This window comes from Babylonia areolata, chromosome 6 (genome assembly GCF_041734735.1).
Source record: "Babylonia areolata isolate BAREFJ2019XMU chromosome 6, ASM4173473v1, whole genome shotgun sequence".
Lineage (NCBI taxonomy): Eukaryota > Metazoa > Mollusca > Gastropoda > Neogastropoda > Buccinidae > Babylonia > Babylonia areolata.
In genome coordinates this window covers 49,899,081-49,924,158 of record NC_134881.1, presented here as the reverse complement: position 1 = coordinate 49,924,158, position 25,078 = coordinate 49,899,081, and the positions used below count along the sequence as shown (strand labels likewise).

The 25,078-nt window shown below is 40.4% G+C and overlaps 2 protein-coding genes across 8 annotated transcripts in view; both read left to right on the top strand.

The window, feature by feature from the left end:
* Positions 1 to 25,078, top strand: part of LOC143283116 (serine/threonine-protein phosphatase 6 regulatory subunit 3-like) — a 146,173-nt gene that overhangs the window by 43,232 nt on the left and 77,863 nt on the right. For all 7 annotated transcript variants that reach the window (XM_076589249.1, XM_076589248.1, XM_076589246.1 and 4 more), the window contains exons 8-14: positions 18 to 130; positions 13,579 to 13,692; positions 14,721 to 14,844; positions 15,392 to 15,550; positions 16,962 to 17,087; positions 18,987 to 19,051; positions 19,374 to 19,492. In XM_076589249.1, the coding sequence (XP_076445364.1) occupies positions 18 to 130; positions 13,579 to 13,692; positions 14,721 to 14,844; positions 15,392 to 15,550; positions 16,962 to 17,087; positions 18,987 to 19,051; positions 19,374 to 19,492 (820 nt within the window). The remainder of the gene's footprint in view (positions 1 to 17; positions 131 to 13,578; positions 13,693 to 14,720; positions 14,845 to 15,391; positions 15,551 to 16,961; positions 17,088 to 18,986; positions 19,052 to 19,373; positions 19,493 to 25,078) is intronic.
* On the top strand, positions 20,050 to 24,222 carry LOC143283428 (uncharacterized). Its single transcript, XM_076589663.1, has 2 exons — positions 20,050 to 20,969; positions 21,547 to 24,222. Exons 1-2 carry the CDS (start codon positions 20,807 to 20,809, stop codon positions 22,278 to 22,280), a joined length of 897 nt encoding a protein of 298 aa, XP_076445778.1. The 5' UTR covers positions 20,050 to 20,806; the 3' UTR covers positions 22,281 to 24,222.

The window sequence follows — 25,078 nt, the reverse complement described above, 5'->3', positions numbered from 1 at the left end:
TGTCTGTGTTTGTGCAGATTCACTGTAATGCTGCCCAGTCTTTATGTGATATTGTGAGGTTAGGCCGGGAGCAGATGATGCAGCTTCAGGATGCCACAGATCCAGATCCATTGTTAACTACAATGGAATTGTAAGTATTGATCTTCTACTGCGTTGTTTTGGAAGGCTGTCATTTTTTGTCTTGTCTGGATATGTATAAGTAAGATTAGCCATTTTTTGACATGGAAAAAGATTTTTCTGTGTGGTTTGCTGTAGGTATCCCATGGGTCCATCTCAAAGCCAGTGCAAGTTAAAGGTTTTAATTCTGGTTCAATTTATTTGGAAACTGCTGAAGTTTAGCTGTTATTAGGTACCGGCAACCTTTTTAAAGAAAATATGAATTCTGTTAAAACAACTTTTAAACAAGTTTAGATTAAAACTGTAAGTCAAAATAGACATCCCACCACAAAAATTATGTTTCTATGTGTATTAGAACCAGAATTACAGTCAGTTAAATTTAATTAAAATTGATCCTTTTTGCACTTCATTTTGTGCTTTTGGACAAACCTCCATAGTCATTCGGATGAGATGATTAACCGAGGTCACGTGTGCAGCACGCACATAGCGCATGTAAAAAGAACCCACGGCAACAAAAGGGTTGTTCCTGGCAAAATTCTGTAGGAAAATCCACTTCGATTGGAAAAGCAAATAAAACTGCACGCAGGAAAAAATGAAAACAAATTGGTGGTGCTGTAGTGTAGCGACGCGCTGTCCCTCAGGAGAGCAGCCGGAATTTCACACAGAGAAATCTGTTGTGATAAAAAGAAATACAAATATACAAATACAAATTTTACAGCATCACTGCATGTATACTAAACAACAGAGATAGCTAAAAATTAAGGTAAATGATATTTTGTATATAGTGAAGATGCCTAATTTTTTTTACAGCTATATTACTTGATGGTTTTATTGATATTGAGCTATAAAATCCAGTTTTTTTGCAAATTCTCACACGGCAAAATTTGTCAAAATAACAACCGGTGCAGTTTCGTCATTTATCAAGCTACTTTTATGAAATAAAGTGATTAGTATTCAGCTGAGCAAGGCCTTTAAAACGAGGTACAGCAATAATTCAATTTCAGGAAAAAAAATTTTTTTAGATCTATTTCATATGATCTGTAAGATTTAACATCAGATTCTTCTCATTTTTAACTGGACAGACACACATGCACAAATACACATCACTGTTCTCTTACTCTCTGACAGACACACATGCTACCATGACTTTTTAATTAAAAGTCACATTCAGCAAATTTTTTTCTTTCTTTCTTTACTTTAAAAAACAAAAGACAAAAAAAACCCCAGTTCAGTCAGAGAATTTTGTTAAAAAAAAAAAAAAGAAGAAAAAGTGCTCTCCCCTTGCCAGGGAATTTTGAGGATTTGGGTGTAATAAATCACAAAAAAATTCTTGCACAAAAGTTATGGGCAATACAGAAAGAAAGTAAACGTTTTTGTGAAGAAAAATGAGTGTAGATTCTGCTTCTGGGCTTCCCCCCCCCCCCCCCCCCCCCCAATTAGGTTGATTGTAGGTAACTGTTCAGGCACGTAAAGTCAAGATAATAATTTTTGTGCAACAAAAAAGTCTATTTCCACTTCAACATAATGACATCCTTAAAGAAAAGAAACAAAATACAGCTAGAAATAGCAAGCCTATTGTCAGATTATACCTGTAGAAGAATTTAAAACAGGCCTATAAGCTTATGAAAACAAATCACAGCTCTTGCAGACATTACTGTCCCAATAATGACAAAAGTGAGTAAAGTCAACGTAAAAGGTCAATCACAGTCCCAGAAACTGAGCTGGCAAGCTTTTTGACAGCAAAGAGCGTTTGTAAGTGAGAGGGTGAAGTTCTTTGATGACATTCCCTCCTTTCAAGTTGCATGTGGGCCGATTAAAGTGTCTGCTCTGCATCCGGCTTGCCACCTCTTCAAACAAGTCATCCCTCTGATTCAGCAAAAAAAAAGCGTTAAAAACAAAAAGCACATGTTTCACGGCTAGTGCAGGTTCAGCACTGCATTTCGTGAAAATCGTGGGGCTTGGGCGGTTGTCGATTGCCTTCTGTCTGATTTGAAGTGTGAGTACACTCTTCCCAAAAGCCACGCCTCCTTGATGACCTCTGGCTGGCATTCGACCTATCGTCTTACATCACTCCTCTCCCTCTCCTCCTCTACTTCCAACACTGGCTGTACGTATTCTGTCAGTTATAGCCAGTTGTTCAGAAACGCTGTCTGATTGGATGGACGGACTGAATTACTATAAATGGGCTGTTCAATCACCTTCGTTTTCAAACCAATCATCAGACAGTGGAGATCCTTCATCGTGAAAGCTGTCCATAATCACAAGCAGAGCTTTCAGAATTGTGTAAATCTGCTGACTGTGACTATTTGCTTTACCGGACACAGTTTTCAATGCATTTGTTTGCACATGATGCAACCCTCTTTTCCACGCACATATCACGTGGTCAGTTAGCAAAATATTATCGAGTAGAAAGAGGTCTTCTACCTGATGTAAGTTCATTTAAATAGTATTTTTATAATCTAGACACATCAAACTAAGTGTTCAGAGTCTGTTTATATGAACTGAACCAAACTCCAGTGAAGGAAAAATTGGAACATATGCAGGATGTCAGTGGACGTCTTATAGGCACTATGGCAATACTTTTTGTAGGACATCAGCTGACGTCTTATAGGCACTCTACTGGTTAAATCATGTTAGCAGGTTGCAGGAATGATGATGTTCTGGAAAAATAGAAAATTTTTTGTGTAATAATTTGTGTAATAATTTGTGTTTGTAAATAAAAGTGAAACCACTACTACAGAATATATCTGCTGATTAATTTCATTTCAGCAAACAGCAACTTAACATACTTGTCATTAATTCCATCATGAAAATAAGAAAAAAATGATCGTCGCTTCAATTAGATTCGAAACGAGGTGCAGCAGTATGGGGTATTCCCAGTGATTGAGCACTTTTGTGCACTCATTTATGAAAAATACCCTCTCTTAAATGTTTATCATTGATGATATAATCAACAGTATGATAGTAAAATTAAACGAACTGAAAGGTTTCAGAACTGACCAAGATTGTTGTTGAAGTTCGGCTCAGATTCTAGTACTGCCATTTTGGCATCCGAATGATGCACAGCCACTCTTTCGATTCAGAGCTTGACTGCACCAGTAATACCATGTGGTAGTTGCATATACCTTTTGGAAGGAAATTAAAACAGTTTTTCTTTCATATCTGTAATTACTAATAATACTATTGTATTTATAACCAGTTTTGAGAATTTTAAGTTTAAAGTCAAGCGAAAATCGTTTTTTATGCATTGTATTCGCAATATGCAGTATTGCAAGCCGAACTCAGAAAGATGAGGTTCAGACAAACACAGCTGTACTAAAAATAGCTCTGTAGATCAAATAGGACAGGCAAGCCAAGCGAAGAAAAGAGAGACGCGAAAACCAGTTGACACGATCTGTGTTGGAGCGGTCGGCCACGGCGTGCAAGAAGCCTTTCAACTACCCCCGATTTTTACTCTTTTATTCAACAAAGATGAAATACAGATGAAAAACAAAAACAGCACTGGAAAGAGGAGAAAGTGAACTTTTTTTTTGTTTTTTGTGTGTGTGTGGTTTTTTTTTTTTGCTGCCCCATCATCTGCACCGTTTCAGTGGCATTACTCCCACGCCGCTCATTTAGATTTCCCCAAACACGGCCACACCCGGGTTTGTCCGTCGTAGTTCCAGCGTTAGCAGTCCACAGGGAACCATCGATATGTTAGGTCGCCAGGAGGCCACACACCAGAGGAGACCCTGCACTGCTGCTGAGTCACTTCGGTGGTGCTCAGTGGTGCCTGTTCTGTTTTAACGTACTTGGGACACCACCTACTAAACCCCCTACTAACGACAATAATGGCTTAGTCGCGGAGCCAGACGGAGCGTGCGTCCCTCCCAGAGTGGAGACCGCCACCACGTCCCTCAAACAGCCCCCCATGAATCTGCTGACACTGACGACATTGACAGAACTCGCCCAAGCACGGAAGTGGAGGGGTATCGAAACTGAGGTCACCATGAGAGGAGGGCATGAAAGACCACAGACTTTGAGACTATTTTGTTTATATTGATGACGATGAAGGAGGATGACGATGATGATGACGATGTTGCTATGGCGGTCCAATTTGGTTTGGGACTGCGTGACAAGGCTGTACTCTACGCTTCCCGTCATAATTATATCCCGGCGTTAACCAGGCCCGAGAGATACAGACACTTGCAGTGCTGGTCAGGTAATTAGAGCAACACACCCAAAGACGCATCCTTGAAGTGGATGACACTCGACTGTGTGATCCCAGTCTCCCCATTTAAGCCCACAGCACACTCAACTCTGGGTAGGAGCCAGCCACGGGCTGAAAAACCCACCTCCGCTGGGATTCGAACCCGCGTCCTCCCAGCCGTCAGTCCGCGACGCTAACCACTTTGCCACGGCGGCTGGTAGAAAGTGAACTTTATTTCCATATAAAACATGTCTTTATTTCTTTATCATCACTCAAGTTACAGGCTTGGGGAAAAAGGCAAAATCAATGTTTTTTAGTCATAGCTTCAGTTTAACAAGTGAGGCTGCCGGTACCTACTGTTATGCTTGTTTTTTCTTTCCATTTTCTTTATTTTGGTGTTTAGTATCAGACTGCTTCATTTTCAGTTTAACATATTGAGCTGGGCTTCAGAACATTATGCGATTATGCTCACAAAAGAAATGCTGTGCTAAAGTTAAAAAATCAAGCAATGATTTAATCCTTTGACTATGGGAACTATTTGTAATTGTTGACAAAAAAAAGAAGTCACCAACCTCTGAAAAAAAGAATTGCAGAAATTATAATGATGCTTAACTCTTTCGTTCCTATATTTCTATGAACCATTATTCCCCCTTGTTCCCAGATCCCTACGGTGCGTATATTCCCGTCATTCTAGAATTTAGAGAAGAGAAAGAAAGTATGAAGCAGGGTACTTATTTCGAAGGCTTATGGCAACGCAGCTCATTACAGCCCAATAAGATTGTCATATACTGTTGTGTACAGAATTGATGTGAGAAGTTGTCTGTGACTCTGTTGACACTATAGGATGACATTTCTGGTGACACTCAGGTGTAAAACAGGTGAATTTGTGGTCAAACACAATGCACACAAGTACATATCACATGCAGTACAGTGTTTTGCTTGCAGAGTATGCACATCATGCAGGTACTCACCAAGTAGTGCCTCGCATGTATCTCAGTGCCACACTGCTAGTCATATCCATGAAAAACTGTCACAGTTGTCACTGCTATTGTCCTTATGAATGATTTGAACTTTGTCTCAAAGAAAATAAATGCATTTCACTACACAAGCAGTCACTGAGCCAGAATCAAATCATTATTTACACAATTCTTGAACAAAAACTATTCTGAAACAAAATTTTCTATAAAATTAATTGCCTACATTTGTCCGTGCCACACTCATCACGTAATATGTCACACAGAGGTGACACATGTGTGATATTATACCTTGAAGCAGTCACGCTAGTTACTGCACAAATACACACCACAATTTTCACACTTGCACCTTTTGAACTTTTCACCACCCGCTATCTGCTGTCTGTGCTTCTGAAGCAGCAGCTAATTGCACTCGCTACTCATCATTCTGTTGCAAGAGATAGAAGTCCCCATCTGATAAAGCGTAAAACTCATCAGAAAACTGGTCAAAATCCAAATTTTCTATACATTCCATTTTCTGTGTACGTGTGTCTACACAGCACATTGGCAAGAATGTAGCTGCAGCCACTTTCCCATGGCCCAGGAGGGGGAGGGGGAGGGGGGAATCTGGCATCCATTCCACTTAAAAACACTCAGGCATGAGATTTTTCCGACTATAGTCGAATTTCCGACCGGAAATTGGCTCCAGAGGCCATTTTTGAGTTTTGTGTAAATCTGTTGAGAAAATCGGAGGGGTGGAAAAGGGGGGGGAGGTTTTTTCCCCGACTCATGAAGGTTGCACGAACGTTGTCCGACCGATCAACAAGACAGACCCACAGCGTATGCTAATATGCCCCATGTTTGGATAAGTGAACCAATTGAGAATAAGTGTTCCGTTGCTCCGCTGTCATCATTCAGCTTATCCGTATTCAGTCGAGATTACAAAACTCGCTCGCGGGCTTCACGACTTGCAAAGATACCTGATTTCGTTGATCATCTTCAGTCATTGACAAAATGAGAAAACTCACAAAGGATTAGAGGATTTTTGCAGCAGAGATCGATAAAGGAGTGAATAATAAGTGGAACTGGGTCTGGCAAGATGAGATCGTGAAAACAGAAGTGAAGAACAAAAAAATAGCTTTACGGGTAGGCGACGCCATTCACAAAGTTGACACCGCGGGCGAGGCCAAGTGCAACTGGTGTCAGATTGTATGGGTGTAGCTCTTCAGTCTAGGCATGTAAATCTGTTTTCACATTTGCATTAAAAACGGAGCGTCCATTTTCTAGAAGAAAAAAAAGAAAGAAAAAGCCGATGGGCCATTCTATATCGTTTACCGATATTCTGTCAAAAACAAAAACGGAATGCTCTTTCGAAAGCGTCGGTTGTTGACCCCTTGAGAGGCGATCCAGTGACTTGTCAGAGCACCAAAATTGAAGTCAGAAAGTTTCCTAACAGTCGATTGAAGTTGTCAAAATGCCGATAACGAAAGGCTATCCCTACATGGCACACATGTTGATATCACTGTGAAAAGCAAGCACGCACGCACATGCACACACATGCGGTCAATCACACACACACACACACATGCACAGACGTGAGCGTGCGCGCGCACACACACACACACAAAAACTTGCACGCACGCACAGATACACATAAACGCCAGTGCGCGCGATCTCCATCCCTGTCAAGCCACAAAGGCCGTGGCACATCTGCTTGACCCTCTGTTCATTCATCTAAAGTTGTCAATGTTTGCCACTGTATGCACAAGTAACATTGTTGGGATTGAAACAGAAACTTTGTAGCAACTCATTGATGTCAGTGCTTTTTCTGACACAGCCCACGCTTCTGTACAGACAGTTCATGGCAAGAGTCAGTTTATTTAGATTTGAGACCTATAGCCGGCCAGATTACCAAAGTTACACATGCACGCACAGACAGAGCTGAATTGAATGTGCGTGCGCACACGCACACACACTTTGAAAAAAATCACATGAATGCATTCACATATACACATACTCTGTTTTTTTTAAAATTTTATCTCTCTCTCTCCTTCACACTTGTACATGTGCACACATAATATTATAAGCACTCACACAATCACACAGAGCTTAATAATACGCACATGCGCGCGCACACTCGCACACTCTTTCTCGTGTGCGTGCACACACAGAGAGATTGAAAACACACACACACAGATTTGTATTTAAAGTAATGCAAACATATATGCACACATACAAACTTATACTTTTTCCTCCCACCTTCCCCCCTTTCTCTCTGCTTTTTGTCCCTCTGTCTCCCTCTCTCTTTCTCTTGCATATACACAGAGTTGTATTGAAAACACACACACACACACAGACAGACACACACACACACACACACACACACACACACACACACACACACACACACACAGATTTGTATTTAAAGCAATGGAAACATATATGCACACATACAAACTTATACTTTTTCCTCCCACCTTCCCCCCTCTCTCTCTGCTCTTTGTCCCTCTGTCTCCCTCTCTCTCTTGCATATACACAGAGTTGTATTGAAAACACACACACACACAGACAGACAGACACACACACACACACACACACACACACACACACACACACACACACACAGATCTATTGAATTTGAAAGCAGTGCATACACATGCACAAATACAACTTGCATTCTTACCTCCTACCATCTCCCCTCTCTTTCTGTCTGCCTCTCTCTCTCTCTCTCTCTCTCTCTTGTTTACACACAGTTGAATTGAAACCACACATACACACGCGTGTACGCACTCCTGCTCGCTTGCTGTCTCTCTCTCTCTTTCTCCCCTGAACACACACACACACACACACACACTCTATACTGGGGAATTCTCAGTGGATCCGCTATTTTCATTGGAAGAGCAGTTGATATCAGAGGGAAAAAAGTCACCCCCCCCCCCCTTCCCCTCCTGCAGACTTTCATGATTTGCTGAGGTACCCCTCCCCTCTCTCTTGAGTCTCCTACCAGTGCTGAGGGAAGGTGGGTGGGGGTGGGGGGGTGGTATGAAACTACTGTCAATGACTGTGGCAACTTTGGCATTGAGCCAAGACACTGACCACTAGCTCTAGCTGAGAATCCTTGACTGCTGAAATTGATATAAACATCACAGACCCACCCCCTCCTCCCTCCAGTCATTCCACTTCCCCCATTCTTTGCTCAACCAACACACATGCATGTCAGTGGAACAGAGACTACAGCTGAAGAGACCAGATGGTCAGTTATATATATATTGGTACAGTGCAAACGTATATGCTAAGAACATTTTCCTTGAAAACGCCACACAACACACACACACACACACACACACACACACACACACAAGTTGCCCCCCAAACCTCTTAAAAATCACTAATTTCGTTTTCGGCAATGGGGCTTTGCCACCCTGGACACTGGCCAATTTTCAGAGGAAACTCTCCTGGACAATTCCCCATCCTCGCATACACACACACACACACACACACACACACACACTCACTCACTCACTCACTCACTCACACAAAGAGTTAACACACAGAGAGTTGTATTTAAATCAGTGCACATACATGAACTTTTAACTCTTTCCTCCCATTTCCCGCCCGACCCCTATTCTCAGTCTCTTTGTCTGTCTGTCTCTCTCACATCCACACAGAGAGTTGCATTGAAACCACACACACATGCACAAGCACACGCACATGAGACACGATTTTGAAAATCATGCCCCCAAGACTGACTTTACAGGTTTGGAAGCAAAAACACTTCAGTTTTGGAAGAATTGGACTGATTTTTTGTCTTCTGTGGGTTGGAATACTTCAGCAGTGTTGGTGGCCGCAAGTGCAGATTTTATGGTTTGAAATTGAGAAAAACCTTCAGCTTCAGGGGGCTTCAGTCCCAGACCCCCACCAGGGGCGTTGCCCCATGTACCCCCACTGGGGGCCCCCACCTTTCAGACTCGATCACAATTTCCCAATCTCATGCCTGACACTGCCCCGCTAGTGACCTGGTCAAGGATATATGACACACGTTGATGACGCAACTCAGGCAGTTCAAAAGCGCTTACCGCTAGAACAGGTTTTCCATGCCACAGGAAGGCAAGGGAGAATTCTCTGCTGCACAGTTTTCTGGCCTCCAGGAATGAAGGGTATGATTTCTGTAAACCGGAAAACTGTGCTAAAGGAATGAAGGAGTTAAGAGTTTGTACGGGTATATATTTTATTGAAAGAAAAGGAATGGAGAATGTGATTATCATATGGTCGGTGTTGATAGGATGAGATTACTCCCAGTCATGTGAGATTACTCACATTTTTAATCAGATTTGAAGGTTTTAAACTATGGAAGGTTTTTTAAACTTTGAGTGTAAAGTTTAAAGTGGTGACTTGTTTTTGTTTGTTTTTTACCCTTGTAGTAGGTATTAATGTGGCGATAGCCTTGAGATGGCCATAGTGGTCGGCGAGGCTCTAAGCACCATAATTTCATTTCATTTCATTTGAGATTACTCATATTATTTTTTTTGAAAAATACACAAAGTATTTTGTTGTTGTTTTTTGGGTTTTTTTTACACCCACTTCTAACGCAACCCCACTCTTTTCCTGTCGTGCTTTGTAGCATGTTATCCTTATCAGGGTAATCATAATCACTTCAGTTGACCAACATCAATATTACTTTTCATTTTCTATCATGTTTTTGTAGTGCTATTATTGCTGTTGTATGGCAAATCAATAAAAAAAAAAAAAAAAAAAAAAAAAAATCTAGCCGCCTTTTCTGTACTGTATGTCCTGGCAGCCATGTTGACAAGCTCAACAACTTTTCACTTTACAAAACTCGTAAAAACCGCATCAAAATCAAGCCAAAACTGGCTCAGATACGGTTTCAAACATGCTACAAGGCAGATACCATTTGCAAGTAAATAAGCATACTCACAGGATCAGCTGGATTGTTAGTAGTACAGTTAGCCCCTGTCATAACCCCTAAACCCCTAGACAATGCCTGGGAGTGAAGGGTTGAAAGGGAAAAAAACCCCCAGAAAGCTTTGAGTGATAATTGGCATGTGGCATGCAAGGGGTGTAATCATAGTAATAATAATGTGAATATATATACTGTTGGCGCCTATTTTCAAAACAAGGTTCTAACTGCTCTACAGAAATGGGTACACACAGACACACACACTTGAATGTATTTTTTTTTGTAATTTCAAGACGTTATCTGCTATTGCAGAAGGTTTGATGCACAGTCCCAATAGGGCATTTATTCTTGGTGTTTGATGTTAGCTTTTCCTACCATTTTGCTGATGTTCCTTTTTATTTTCCAGTGTTTACATATGCATGCAAGCACGCACACATAAACATACTATCCCACACACCCTCTTCTCCCCCCTCAATGCAAACAGCCCTTTTTTCCGTTAAATATCACTTAAAGTGTACAGACATTAAATTGATGACAGCGCCTACTACGACTACTTCTATTACAACACACACACACACACACACACACACACACACACACACACACACCATCACACACACACACACACACACCATATTCACACACACACACACACACAAGATGAGAAGTATACAATGAGAACATAAGGGTGGGGACTGGGATGTTGGTTTCTGTGTAGCTTATCCTATGAGCCAGTGAGTGTTTCTGTTTTATTGGCACTCATTTTAGGTTTTTAACATTTCCATTCTTGATAAAAGTATATATTGGCTGATGCATTTCACTCTGCTCAGTCTTGTATAAAAGAATGATTCATCTGTGAGTGCAAACCATGTATTCTGTAGTGTGTGTGAGGGAGACTTAACAGCAAAACTATCCTCACATTTTGTCAGCTGTCTTTCCTGCTCGTTGGTTTTAGTGTGGTGTGTTTAGAAAGTGTTTTATAATAATAATAATAATGGATACTTATATAGCACACTATCCAGAAATCTGCTCTAGGTGCTTTACAAAAACGCTTTTGATAACATAAAACATTATATCTATGTTACATACACACACCAAAATGTGACCACACACACACACACACACACACACACACACACACACACACACACACACACACACACACACACACACACGGACGCACGCACGCACGCACACACACACACACACGCACACTGCATACATACATTTTAACATACATGTGTATCTAACGGCTACCGTAACACATATGCACACATAGGCAGGCACAAACTTACATAAACACACGCACACACAATACACATTCATATACATGCATGTAGTTGTGGACCTGCCACAATTGAACTTATTGCTGAGGGAAAAGATGAGTTTTAAGAAGAGATTTAAAAGATGCGAGGGAATCAGAATGACGGAGGTTATCAGGGAGCTTGTTCCACGTCTTTGGCGATTGAAAAGAAAACGATCTGTGTCCATAGGTCTTACTTCTGACGTGAGGTATCCTGAGAAGTCGAGTATCAGAGGAAGAATGGAGCTGGCGAGACGGGGTATAGATATGGATGAGTTCAGAAAGATACTTTGGGCCAGATCCGTTGACTGCAGAAAAGGTCAGAGTGGATAGCTTATAGTCTATTCGATCAGAAACAGGCAACCAGTGGAGAGACTGAAGGAGAGGAGAAACATGGTCGAATTTAGAAGCTCTGCAAATGAGTCTGGCAGCGTTATTCTGAATTCGTTGGAGTCTGTCTAACAGGTATTTGGGAAGGCCGGCCAAAAGAGAGTTGCAGTAATCCAATCTTGAGAGAACCAGAGAGCATACAAGTGTCTTGGTTGCATCGGTTGAGAGATAGTGACGGATAGAGCTGATTCTACGCAGTTCCAAATAGGCAACTTTACAGATATTCGAAATGTGCTGTTGGAAGGAAAGAGACTGGTCCAGGATTACACCAAGACTGCGAACAGAGGGAGAAAGTGAAACAGGTGTGCTATTGATCAGAACAGAGTCAGGAAAGGAAGGATGTTGACGAAACTTCTTTGGACAGGTTATCATAAATTCAGTCTTATCATCATTTAATTGCAGCTTGTTGAGAGTCATCCAGTCCTTTAGGCCAGCAATGCACTCCTGTGTTTGAGTCACCAGTGCATCAAATTCAGCTATGGAAGCCGACTGATAAAGTTGTGTGTCATCAGCAAAGCTCTCATGCGACATCGCATGATGACTGATGACATCCGACACAGGAGCCGCATACAGCACAAAAAGAACAGGACCTAGGATGGACCCTTGTGGGACACCATATTTCAAGGCAGATACTCTAGAGTATGTACCATTTACACACACTTTCTGTGTACGATCTGACAGGTAAGACGTGATCCATGCTAGTGCAGTGTCACGAATACCAAAGGAAGTTTTAAGTCTGTTCAAGAGGATAGAGTGGTCGATAGTGTCAAAAGCTGTTGACAAATCTAAGAGAGCGAGAACAGATATCTTATCCTCATCAAATCCCGAAAGCAAATCATTCACTATTCTAAGAAGGGCTGTTTCGCAACTATGACCACGTCTATAAGCTGACTGGTGGGAATTAAGTAAACCATTCTGTTCCAGATGAGCTAAGAGCTGAGACAATATGATCTTTTCTAGCAGTTTTGATAAAAATGACAGATTAGAGACAGGTCGATGAAACCTGGTTATGAAACCAGGAAGACACAATAAAATCAGGAAAAGGTTCATTCATTGGTAGATTCAATTGTGCAGTTGCCAGCACATAATATTTAAATGCCAGACTATGTGAAGAGGACTGCTTGCCTCGGGTGGAAATGTTCACACTTCTGCCCGAAAGGTTGTTTGATGGAAAGGTGTTAAAGAATATATTCAGACTAGAAAGTTGTAATAAAGATAGGGAAAGTTTGAAACATTAGTAAATGTGACATACAAATTTATATTAGCTGCCCGAAATTGGAAAAATTGCATTTGATCACACAATTTTTGTTCAACGAAAACTGTGTGAGGGTGATGAGCTAAAGATATACTTTTTGTCAGTTGATGCTGTTTACATTTTGTGTGAAAAAACTTTATGATTTTTTTGTATTTAAATTAATTTATATCAACGAACTGACTCCCCACAAAACCTCCCCAAATGTCATCCCACACAATCTCCTCCTCCATACTCCATCATTCATAGTCATTTAACCCCAGCATTCAGTTGATTTGGTCTTTTCCCCATGTCTTTTATTCTCAGTCAAATTTTAGAAAAAGAAGATAATGAAACATTCATAGGAGTTGGCAGGATTGGGTTTCATTGCTTCTTTTGTGCATTCTGTTTGGGAACAGTCTTTTTCCCCTGGCAAGAAGCTCTTCAATGTTCCACAAATGATTGATTGTGTTTCAGGCAAGAAACTGTCTCCAAAATGTTGAGCAACATGTTTGAACTGGAACAGAATGAGTCTGTCATCGTCAATGGTCTCTTTGTCATTCACACACTGCTTGAAGTCCGAAGGCAAGGGTAAGATAATGAAAGTGATAATCATACAAGCTGGTAAATCAGTATTTAATTTACATGGTTTTTTGTCTATATATATTAAAAAAAAAAAAAAAAAAAAAAAATATATATATATATATATGTATATGTAAATGTTAGAAATGTGTATAACATTATCCTTCATAGACTGCAGAACAGTAAAGTTGCAGTTTTGCAATATCCTTGGAACTATGAAATTACTATTGAATATCTTGTTTCGTTATGTTTCGTTGCGTTTCTCTCTCTCAGTCTTTTAGTTTACATGAGTTATTTTGTACCATGCCAGATCTTTAAAAAGTTTGTGGTTTTCTGAGTTCACGTGCATCTGTATGCTTGTATATGTGTGTATATCTGTCTGTCTATATGTGTGTGTGTGTATATATATATATATATATATATATGTATATATATATATATATATATATATATATATATATATATATATATAACCAGTTCAGTAATTCACCATGCACCTTTTAGATATTTACCTTTGGGTGAAATTTTCTACTTTTGATTGCAGGAGAGCCTTCCAAATGCTTTTAAACCTTTTTTTATTAAAAAAATTTTTTATTCAGTTTCGGAACACCCCCCTGAATTCCCCAACAGGACCCTACCCCTATTTCTATAGATCTCCCCCTACACTGCACTATTTTTTTTTATAGTAAATTTCAAAATTTTGAATCTCATCACTGAAATCGGAGGAACAAGTAATGACTGACTTGCCAACATCAGAAGCCAACCATAAGTCTCACTTGCCTATTCTTTCTTTTAAACTGTTTTTTGGGGTCCGGGGTGTGGTTGCATTGAGGTGATAGCTTATCAGTAGTGTTGTTGGTTAATGTAATTGAATTCTGAACAGATAGGAAAACCGAAGTGATGTTACATATATCAGTTATAATTTATATAATTATGTTGGAAAACTTCTTTTATGAATGATAGGCAGTGGTGAGGTTTGTATAATTCTGATGTTAATTGTTCTAGTGACACAAAAGTGAAATTTGGACTGATTACAGGCAAGAAGGCATGAATGAACAGGTGGCAGAACCTGATCGCCTCTCTCAGGGAATCAGCAATGTCATGGCAGCTATAATACCTCGTTTAAAAAACTTCCATAACTTGCTTATCAACCCACCAAAGGTTAGTGACACAGAAGTTGTTATTGGATGAGTTCATCTGCTGATTAATATGCAGTATATTACTTTAAAAAAAATATGTGTGTGTGCAATAAAAGATATATTTATATTGTATTTTGTTTGAAGAATGAGTGAAGTTATCCCATGTTATTTCTGGAGGAAAATGTCAGTGATACCTCTGTCTTTAAAACTAAACAAATAATTATCCATTTTCCCAACTTTAGTTGTTTGTCTGTAGTGCAGTGAAAGTCTGAAGTATTTATTTGTGTTGTAATTTATACCATGTCAGATTAGCACGCTAGTGCCATTTTTTTAAATTTGAAAATAAGTACTAAATTGTTTGAAAAGGATAGTGATCAGTAAAGAGGGTGGGGGTCGTGCAGTGGATGTGCAGGGTTAATGTATAGATAGACAGGTTCATTATGACACAGGTATAGATAGACGGGTTCATTATGACAGGGAAGAAAATTGATAATTGAAAAGATGATTACATTAGATCACTGAATCCTTTTGTTGGTTGTTGAATTCATAACTTGATCCCTGTTTGACAGCAACGGTACAGTTCCATGCCGACATCAGTGGGAACCCTAGAACCTCCACTTGGGAACGCCCGTCTTCAAGTGACCAAGCTGATCACAGCACTGATAGCCACCAACATGGCTGCTGTCAACCTGGAGCTGGTCAACCTCAACACTCTTCAAGCCCTTCTGGTTTGTCCGCTGCTTGTGCTTTCTGTGGCCCATTTTTGACTGGAAAGAGCAGTGATGATAATTGAGGGACAGTTTGTCAATTTATCTTGGAATAGTAGTTAATCTGGTTTCAGCGTTCCATTATTCATAACAACAAAAATAAGGATGAGAAAGGTGGATGTGAAGTAGGGGACATTGTACTGAATGTGGCCTGCTTGTTAACAACCATCAGATGGCAGGAAAGTGCATGGAGGGGGTTTGAGCAGAGTGGTGACGGAAGAGCAGCATTCTTGTAGTTGATGGCATTGTTGTCAGGTTTACAGAGAAATTAAAGTGCACTTTAAGTGAATGGTTACTGACATGGCTACTGTAATATTCAGGCTTTGTGCATCAACAAAACATCTTCTCTCATTACCTTCCATATTGGTTGTCTCTGTTTCTGTCTCCCCTCACAACTGTTTTAGGCCACACACTTTACCTCAGCAATCCAGCATTGTTCCCATAAAAATGCTCTTTCTGTTTGAATGATAACGATGATAATCCAATTTTTAGAGCACCTTTCTATGTAAAACATGCTCAGTTAAGCTGTACAGTGAAAAAACTGACAAGTAAAACATTGATTTAAACTCTGAAATGAAAAACTCAATTTCTGACATTGATTTAAACTCTGAAATGAAAAACTCAATTCCTGACACTGCACTGGCATCCAACCAACCTCAAAAGTATGTTAAGATATGTACAAAAATCATCGCAAACAACACAAAACTCATCATACATATCATGCATCACAGTACCTAAATATTGCACATTTCAAATCACAATACTTGACCATTTCTGCCTGTTAAAGTTTCTGAATCCCTTCCTGCATCTGGGTAAATGCCCTTTCCATTTGACATCTGTGTGGTCCAGTTTGCATTATCAAGAAGAAACGGGTCTTCTCTTGATGTATGCTCATTTAGATAGCATTTTTATACAATGGACCCATCAAGCTAACTTATCTCTTTGAATTCATTGAACCAAACTTGGATGGAGGAAAGATTAGAATAGATGAATGCTGTCAGTGGGTGACTTTATGGCACTGGGGAAACAGTGTCATTGATGTCAGCTGATGGTTTATAGGCATGGAATAGGTTTGTGCTAAATTAAGATATCAATGAAATTGAATTTTTTAAACACATCATCTGGAAAAATATTAATATGTCGTCACCTTGTTTTAAAGGTGACTGGAGGATGTGGGAAAATGGGATGTATGATTCTTCAAAAAGAGCATGTGATGCTAAGTATTTTATTTTGAACATCAGCATTCACAAGCAAACAAAACAAGTATTACATAGAATATTGTATAAAGAACACTAAAAACAGAAAAATTGCAGGCAAGATTCATGTATTTTGTGACTTCCTCATGGTTGTACACTGTGTTTGTGTCTTTTAGGATCTGTACTTCCGGTTCAGTTGGAACAACTTCTTGCACACTCAGGTAGAGCAGTGCATTACACTGGTGCTCAACAACCCTCCTGTGGAGGTGGATGGTGCCAAAGAACAACCTCTCTTGCAGCAGGTATGTGCAACCTGTTCCATTATATTTATCCAACCATACATAAAATGGATGTAACAAAAATGTGCGTGGTGTCAAGAGGCTAAATTGATTAAATATGCTTTTTATTTTCATCACTGACAGAAACAGGTCACCATTTTGGAAAATGGTAAAATATATCCTATCACACTTTGTTGTCCAGGCCAACATTCGCAAAGAAGTCATTCTTTTGGACTCCCTCACTCTTTTGAAATGAACAGATTAAAAAACAAAAACAAATTGACTATGTTTAATTTTTCAAATATGGCCAAAATATCCCGTCACAGCAAAATGACTTTGTCCATTTAACTGCATCTCCATTGAGTCAACTCACCTAGTACTGCCAGTTCACTACACTGACTTTCCCCCCATAGATTATCGTCCATTTGTATGGGTAAGAAATAAAATCACCAAAAAAGAAATGTGAGAAGTTATGAACTAACAATTTCCTAACTGATCAGTAACATAATGAGTTAGTTGGGGACAAAATAAAAAACTTCACCCCTTCTCATGCTATCATCCAGTGAGATGATGAAAGTATCCATAATTTTTGTTCAAAATTTGCACACACTGTTGACTTGTAAACGAATCCTGGAAAGCACAAAGAGTTTGAAACAGATTGAATTTAGAATGTCATTTAGCCTGGATAGGGCCCCTTTGTCTAATTCTGTTGTCTGCCTTGTGACTGAGAAGAAACTGGGTCAGACACAATTGTTGATGTTGACTTGCACTGTTCATGTGTACCAGTCACCTAGAAGATAACTCGCCTGTTCATAAGTACAGCAACATACTCTGCATTTATTGGTCACAGTGGAGAGTGGAAAGGTAAGTTATGATATTTTTAGCTTATAATGTCATTATGCAGACACTCAAATTCAAACCTTTCTGAAATGACGATCAGGCTCCTTCATCTGAAACGGGTGTAGACAGTAGGGCCTTGATTGGGGCCCGTTATCCAGAGTTAGTTAAAGAAACACACACACACTCACACACACACTGAAGACAATTCATACAGACATGTAAGTGTGAAGATTGTATTTTCCTTTTTTTCCCCTCCAAACGTGATCCTCTGAAATTTATAAATGTCCGCAAGGTTTCAGACAGAAGTCCATAATAGCTCTCAGATTTTATGCCTTTAAGAAACATTGTTTTTCCTTTTGTGTGTATGTTTGCATGTGTGCAAGTTAAAAAGAACACAAAAAAGGTTAACATCAAGGCGTAAGACGAGACAGAGCGTAAACTTGACAAGATGGCATGGAGAGCCTTGGCCGAAGGAATGATTCAGCGCTTGTAGCTTTTAGAGGTGTTTGATTGGCAAAGAGCAGACCAGGCAAGACGGTCTTTTCACTGTTAGCCGCGTGAAATTTGGCCAAGCAGAGCAAGCCAATAGGCCTAGTTTGCATCAGTTTGACATGGTAAGTATATGTATCACCAAACATGGAGTATAATAGTTTAATACAAACTCCTCCTACATCAAGCCTTGTAGAACAAAAAAACAGCGGCAGTTCCTGCACAATTTCTGGGGATGCAAACAATTTTTTGTCAGCTTGAGATGGGTTCATTCCCAGCTTCCCACCAGGGGGATTGTGTGGTCCCTGGCCTCTGGCTTCACTTCACATTTTTGTTTTAGTCCCTCTCACATTCCTGTACCTTGTTTATGAAAGTTTATGTTTTTAAACCAGAGGTACCAATCATAACATAACTGAATGGAAAAACATGCAAGCAAGCTCTTAGAAAGAGGGTTTGTAGAAATTACTTTTATGTCAATAATAACTTAATTCTACTTGGCGGGACTGATGGACGTTTTGTGCATATTAGAACTGTGAAATTAATGCATGAGCTGAGGATATCACACACAACATTATATCTCCTTGTATGTTTCAGTTGTTCACTGATGTCAGATTGCCACAGCGATTGCTGGATGAGTGGGAGGAAAATGATCAGCAACAGTGAGTTTGCTTTGAAATGTGTCCATACTCAAATTCCAGTATGTCTTAGGATGTAAGACTATGATACTGACACTCTTTATCAGTGTTGTATTGTGGCAAAAGTTTGCAAGAATTTTGAAAAGATCAAAAATACAGTCATAACTCCAGTTTCATTGTTATAGGAATTTGTGCCATACATTTAAATATGTTTATAATGATTAGAAGTTATTATGAGTTTGTCCCAAGTTTTACCAGTGGAATAAGACAGTATTGTGTTGTATCGTGTGGTATTGAAGCTGCAACAGTTGTTAGTCACACTTTCACAAACTTTTGATCTGTTCAGAACAAAGGAAGGAGGGAAGCGGAAGGGCTTCATGGGCCATCTGACCAAGATGGCCAATGCTGTATCTGGGTCCAAAGAGAGAGGTTGCAACTGTGAGATGATCAAGCTTTTGTGGACAGGTCAGTATTATAAACGTTCAGTTACCACTGGCATTGGGAAATGAATGGCTTATGTGTTCAACATGAAACAGTTGTCATGGCTAATGGTGTGTGTTCAGAATCAGATCATGTGGCTTCACCTTGAAGTCACTCGCAAGTTGCCTTTTTGACACAAGTGTTGCGTAAGGGGGACAATGTTTCTTGTGTTTCCACAGTTTTCAACATGGGATATGAAGTTAAACTTCCAGAACTACAGCCAGCTTTGTTTATATGTCAAGATTATAATAATGATAATAATTATTATTATTGTAGATTTGGGAAAAACTTTTTTTTTCACATTCCCAGACCTGACATGCTCACAACATGGTAGAGTCCAACTGAAAAATATGATTACTGAATATACTGCTTACGTTTTTTTGTTTTTCACCATTTCGCTACATTAGAGCCACACCAGATTATCTCAAAAAATTTTTTGTTTTTTTTTGTTTTGCATTTTGAGTCTTTTCATGGTCTTATCAAGAGCTCCAAACCTGGTGATGTGATGTTGCATAATTGCAGAGATAATGCAAATAAACTGTTCTGGCACGGAGCAAGATTGCCTGCAGGTTTGGAGCAACAGCTGAACATGTGGTTTTAACCGCCTGTGCCTCTCAGAGGATAAGAGCAGAAAAGAAAGGGAGAGGCAGGCGACTGCTGTACACTTAGCTGATGTTCTTCCCTGCCATGAAAGATGCCAGCAGCAGGAGAGCAAACATTTCTGCATTCCATGGAACACTGACCATGTGGCCCCCTGTGGTATGAGGGAGGGGAAAGACTGGGATGGCCTGTCCTGGGTGAAGACTGGACCAGCTCTGTCTTACTCACTTGTGCCAGACATGAAATGTAAATAAGTGGCTGCCTTGTGTGTACGCAACCGCCTATCTCTCCAGTCTACTGGACAGACCTGCACAGTTAGCAGAATCTGACAAGTCTTTTCCCTCAAGACAGTTGAGCAGTATGCACCTTATTGACTTGGGAGAATCTCTGCTACTTCAGTTTTTAATCAAGGTGAGTTGTTTGACTTGTTACTGATTTACTAATAAAGTTCTCTATGCATAATATAACTTTGCTGTAATGATGATAATGATGATATTGATCTTTTGAGCCACATTCATAATTTTTGTGCAGGCTGTCTCTTCAAACAAACAAGCAAAGAACAAAGTAAATAAAATTGAATTTGAATGAAACAAAAATAAACAAACATAATATGCCAAAGAAAATTACCAATCCCCATCCCCCCCGAAAAAACAAAAACAAAACTGGATGTTGTGCCACTATTTTGCAACATAAAAATGGATGACAGTGTTCTGTTTCATTACAATTATATGCTTTCATGTTGTTGTTGTTTTATTTAATATAGAAAAAATGGCTGACAACAATGCTGAGTGGTCTGACTGGGAGGAGGAGGAGATAAACGAGTTGCTACAGCGACTGGAATCGGAAAATGAAAACTCTGCCGGTAAGATTTTTTCCTGGCACTTGTACCTTCAGCATGGTTTTTGTGTGTGTGTGTGTGCGTGCACATGCGTGCGTGCATGCGCGCATGTGTGTGTGTACATGTGCATATGTGTGTGTGTAAATGTGCATATGTACATGTGCATATGTGTATGTGTGCGCGCGCTGCGTGTGTGCGTGTGTGTGCAGGCACTTGCTTATGATTAATTTTTCTACAAGGAGAACACTTTTTATCTGAACACTTTTTAGATGATTGCTTTTTGGGAGAGAACTCGCATACATGGCTGATTTTTTGTATGTGCTGTTATGTTTCTAAATCTTGAGGTAATAAAATATTTGTATTTCTGCTTGATGCATTTCTTTTCGTCCCATTTTGATCATTGACTTTTCAACCAAATTTTAAATAAACGTACCAATGTAACTATCAGTATACAAATATGTGGTGGTTTTTTGATGTGTGGTTTTGTTTGTTCTTGTACATGTTCTCGAGTTTCCTTTTTGTTCCACTTTGAGCAATGGTTTAGTGCTTCACCCAAACCAAAATTTTATAATTCATGTTGGTTACGTTTTATTTGTTTCAGAAAAGAGAGTGAATGAGCTGTCAGAGGCGATGAGGCGGAGCAGAGAGACAGAAAACTTGCGCCACCTTTCTGTGAAGATCAACAACAGGCGCCTTGGTGCCAGGCTGAAAGCCAACAGCATGGAGAGGGTGGAGGTACCTGCAGACAGGAACTGCTTTTTCCGCGCTGCTTCACTGCACTTAAACGAGGACACAGAAGACCTCAGACAAAACCTCTGCATCTACATGATGGAAAACGTTGCAGAGTACATCAACTTCCTCAACATTGATGCCGGCCTCAATTCAGCCGAGAAGCTTCAGTTTGCCCGGGCCAAGATTGACAAGATCCGACGACCTGGACAGTTCAACTCAGAGGCCAACGACATCCTTCCCTTGGTGTTGGCTGACTACTGTAACCGAAGAGTGAAAATCTTCACCACCAGGATCAAGCAGGCAATCAACATCAAACCCCGAGCAAACCACCAAAGCAGTATTTTTCACCCCATATACCTTGCTCTGCCATTACAAGTTGGTGTTCCAGAGCACTATGATGGGGCTATTGCTGTTAAACAGCACATTTATTCCATGTTTAATCCTGGATGGCCTTCACCAGCAACATCAACACTTAACCATCCCAGCCACCCCAATCACTGCCACCATCTTCACAGCAACAAAAAATGTCACCATCCCCCAAACCATCATCTTCCATGGAATCGCCTTACCTACAATCACCGTCTGCTCCATCATCATCACTAGATGAGCAGTCTTTTCCAACACCCTCCCCACCATCATCTTAATGCCTCCACCATCTCCACCACTTCAAACACCCGTGCAGTGTCAGTCACCAGCATCAACAGATCCAGTCACAGTGTCGACGTCAACACGAACATCTCTCTACACACCACCAAAAAAGACAGCTCCCAGGAAACGCAAGGCAGATCCAACAAAATGGAAAAGGAATGTTAGAAAACAACTTAAATTAGAAGGTAAAGAGTATATTTCAAGCAGAGGGAAATCAGTGCAGGCCAAAGAAGTGCGATCAGCAAACTGTAACTGTAAACTAAAATGTAACTCTAAAGTAACTGACACAGCACCAGACACTATTTAACATGTTTTATAATTTATGTTCTCCTGAAAGACAGACAGATTTTGTGTGCAGGCATGTAGAACAAAAAGAAACACTCACATACCTTGATGACAGCAAAGAACCTGTCAGGAAAACCAGGCAAGTCGCCAGAAAGTTTTTTCTTCCTGCTGATGGGAACCAGGTTCAAGTGTGTAAGCGTTTTTTCCAAGGTACATTTGACATTGGCCACGGTTACATCAATACTACCATGAAAAATACCAAAAATGGCATGTACACTGGACAAGAAAAGAGAGGCAAACATACACCTTCAAACAAAACTTCAGAGGAGTCTAGAACTGGAGTAAAAAGACACATTGAAAGTTTCCCTGCAGTGGAGTCACATTATTGTAGGCAGAGGAGTAAAAGAAAGTTTCTTGATAACACTCTTAATGTTAACATCATGTATGGTTTCTACTGTGATTCTTGTAAAGCTGACGGAGTTAAACCAGTTTCCAGCAGTCTGTATAGTGACATTTTTAATACAGAGTATAATCTTGATTTTCATAAACCTAAAAAAGACTTGTGCCTTGTGTGTGCCACATATCTTGAAGAAAAGCGCTGTGGAGAACTTACAGCAGAAAGAGAAACACAGTATCAAGAACACATCAAAAGAAAAATTGAAGCCAGAGAAGAAAAAGCTGAAGATAGGGAGCTATCCAAACAAAGTGATGACGTCCACTGCATGACTTCTGATCTGGAAACTGTCTTGGCCACACCTTGCTCAAATGTAAGTCGGGTGCACTATAAGCGAAAACTTGCAGTCTATAACCTTAATCTATTCTCTAGGTGACAAAGAGGCAACATGCTATGTGTGGGATGAGACAGAGGGCAGGAAAGGCTCATGTGAGATTGGAACCTGTCTTATCAGATGTATTAAATCATTACCCCCAAATGTTAAACATGTCATTCTGTATTCAGACACTTGTGGTGGTCAGAATCGAAATAAGTTTGTAGCATCAGCTTTGCATTATGTTGTTAGGCATTTTGACAAGACAGAGGTCATTGATCAGAAGTTTCTTGTAAGTGGACATTCCCATATGGAATGTGACTCTGTCCATTCAGCCATAGAGAAAGCCAAAAAAAAGACACAGATTTTTATCCCAGAAATGTGGTACCCTGTGATCCAAGGAGCTAGATCATCATTAAACCCATACACACTAGATGTGTTGGAACATGGCGATTTCTTTGACTTGGAGCAGGTGGCATCTTCAACCCTGAGAAATACAAAAGTAGATACAGGGGGAAAGCAGGTAAACTGGCTCAAAATTGTGTGGATTAGGTATGTGAAATCTGAAGAAGACACAATATTTTTCAAATACAGAATGTCAGAAGATTTCAAACAACTAAAGATCAAAGGAAACAGCAGACAAAAGAAAGCATCTGTTGGCTATCAGGAATTACCAAAGCGCTGTGACACCCGCCAAGCACTCTCAAGAAGCAAAAAAGCGTGACCTGCTGGACTTCTGTGACATGGGCATTGTGCCAAAGAAACATCATTACTACTATCACAATATCCCAAGCAACAGCTCTGTTTTAGACAGGCTGCCTGAACCGGACAGAACAGAAAGCACAGATACTGATGATGAGTGACATCCTCTCTTTTTTTCTTTCTTTTTTTTTTTTTTTTTAACTTGGTGGTGTGTCCATCGTGATCGATGATGACCATTGTTGTCATCCAGATGGGGGAGGGTGGTGGTGGGGTGGGGGGAAGGATGCTCATGAATCTATCTGTGAGTGCGCAGATGGCTGAATAGTCCAATCTGCGCACGAAATGTTCGCTGACAGTTGGGGCAGACAAAGACAGGCATATCATTGTCAGGGAGCTTGTTTGCCCGTGACTTTCTGGCCTGCCTCTTCTCAACAGCTGCAGCAGTCCTGTTGGCCTCGCACAACCTGGCGCCTTTGTGCACAGCAGCGTGCCATTTGTCACGGTCCACTGCAGATTCCTCCCAGGAGTCAGGGTTGATATCAAACGCTTTCAGAGAGACTTTCAGAGTATCTCTGAAGCGCTTCTTCTGACCTCCGTGTGATCTCTTCCCTTGTTGCAGCTCGCCATAGAAGAGCCTTTTGGGCAGCCGATGGTCTGGCATGCGCGCCACGTGTCCAGCCCAGCGAAGCTGGGATTGCATCAGGATGGTGAAGATGCTGGGAAGGGTGGCTTTTGCGAGCACCTCTGTGTCTGGGGTCTTGTCTTGCCACTTGATGTTCAGTAGCTTCCTGAGGCATGTTGTGTGGAAGTGGTTCAGCTTCTTGGCATGTCGTTGGTACACTGTCCAAGTTTCGCAGGCGTACAGTAGTGTGGGGAGAACTACTGCTCTGTAGACCTTTAGCTTGGTCTCAAGACTAATGCCTCTTCTGTTCCAGACATTTGCATTGAGTCTACCAAAAGTTGCGCTTGCTCTTGCAATCCTGACGTTTACTTCATCGT

Excerpts from the sequence above, each read along its gene's own strand:
- LOC143283428 (XM_076589663.1), top strand. The coding sequence starts at position 20,807 with ATGACAGTGTTCTGTTTCATTACAATTATATGCTTTCATGTTGTTGTT. Across the intron at positions 20,970-21,546 it reads GGAAAATGAAAACTCTGCCG|AAAAGAGAGTGAATGAGCTG; the intron begins GTAAGATTTTTT and ends TATTTGTTTCAG.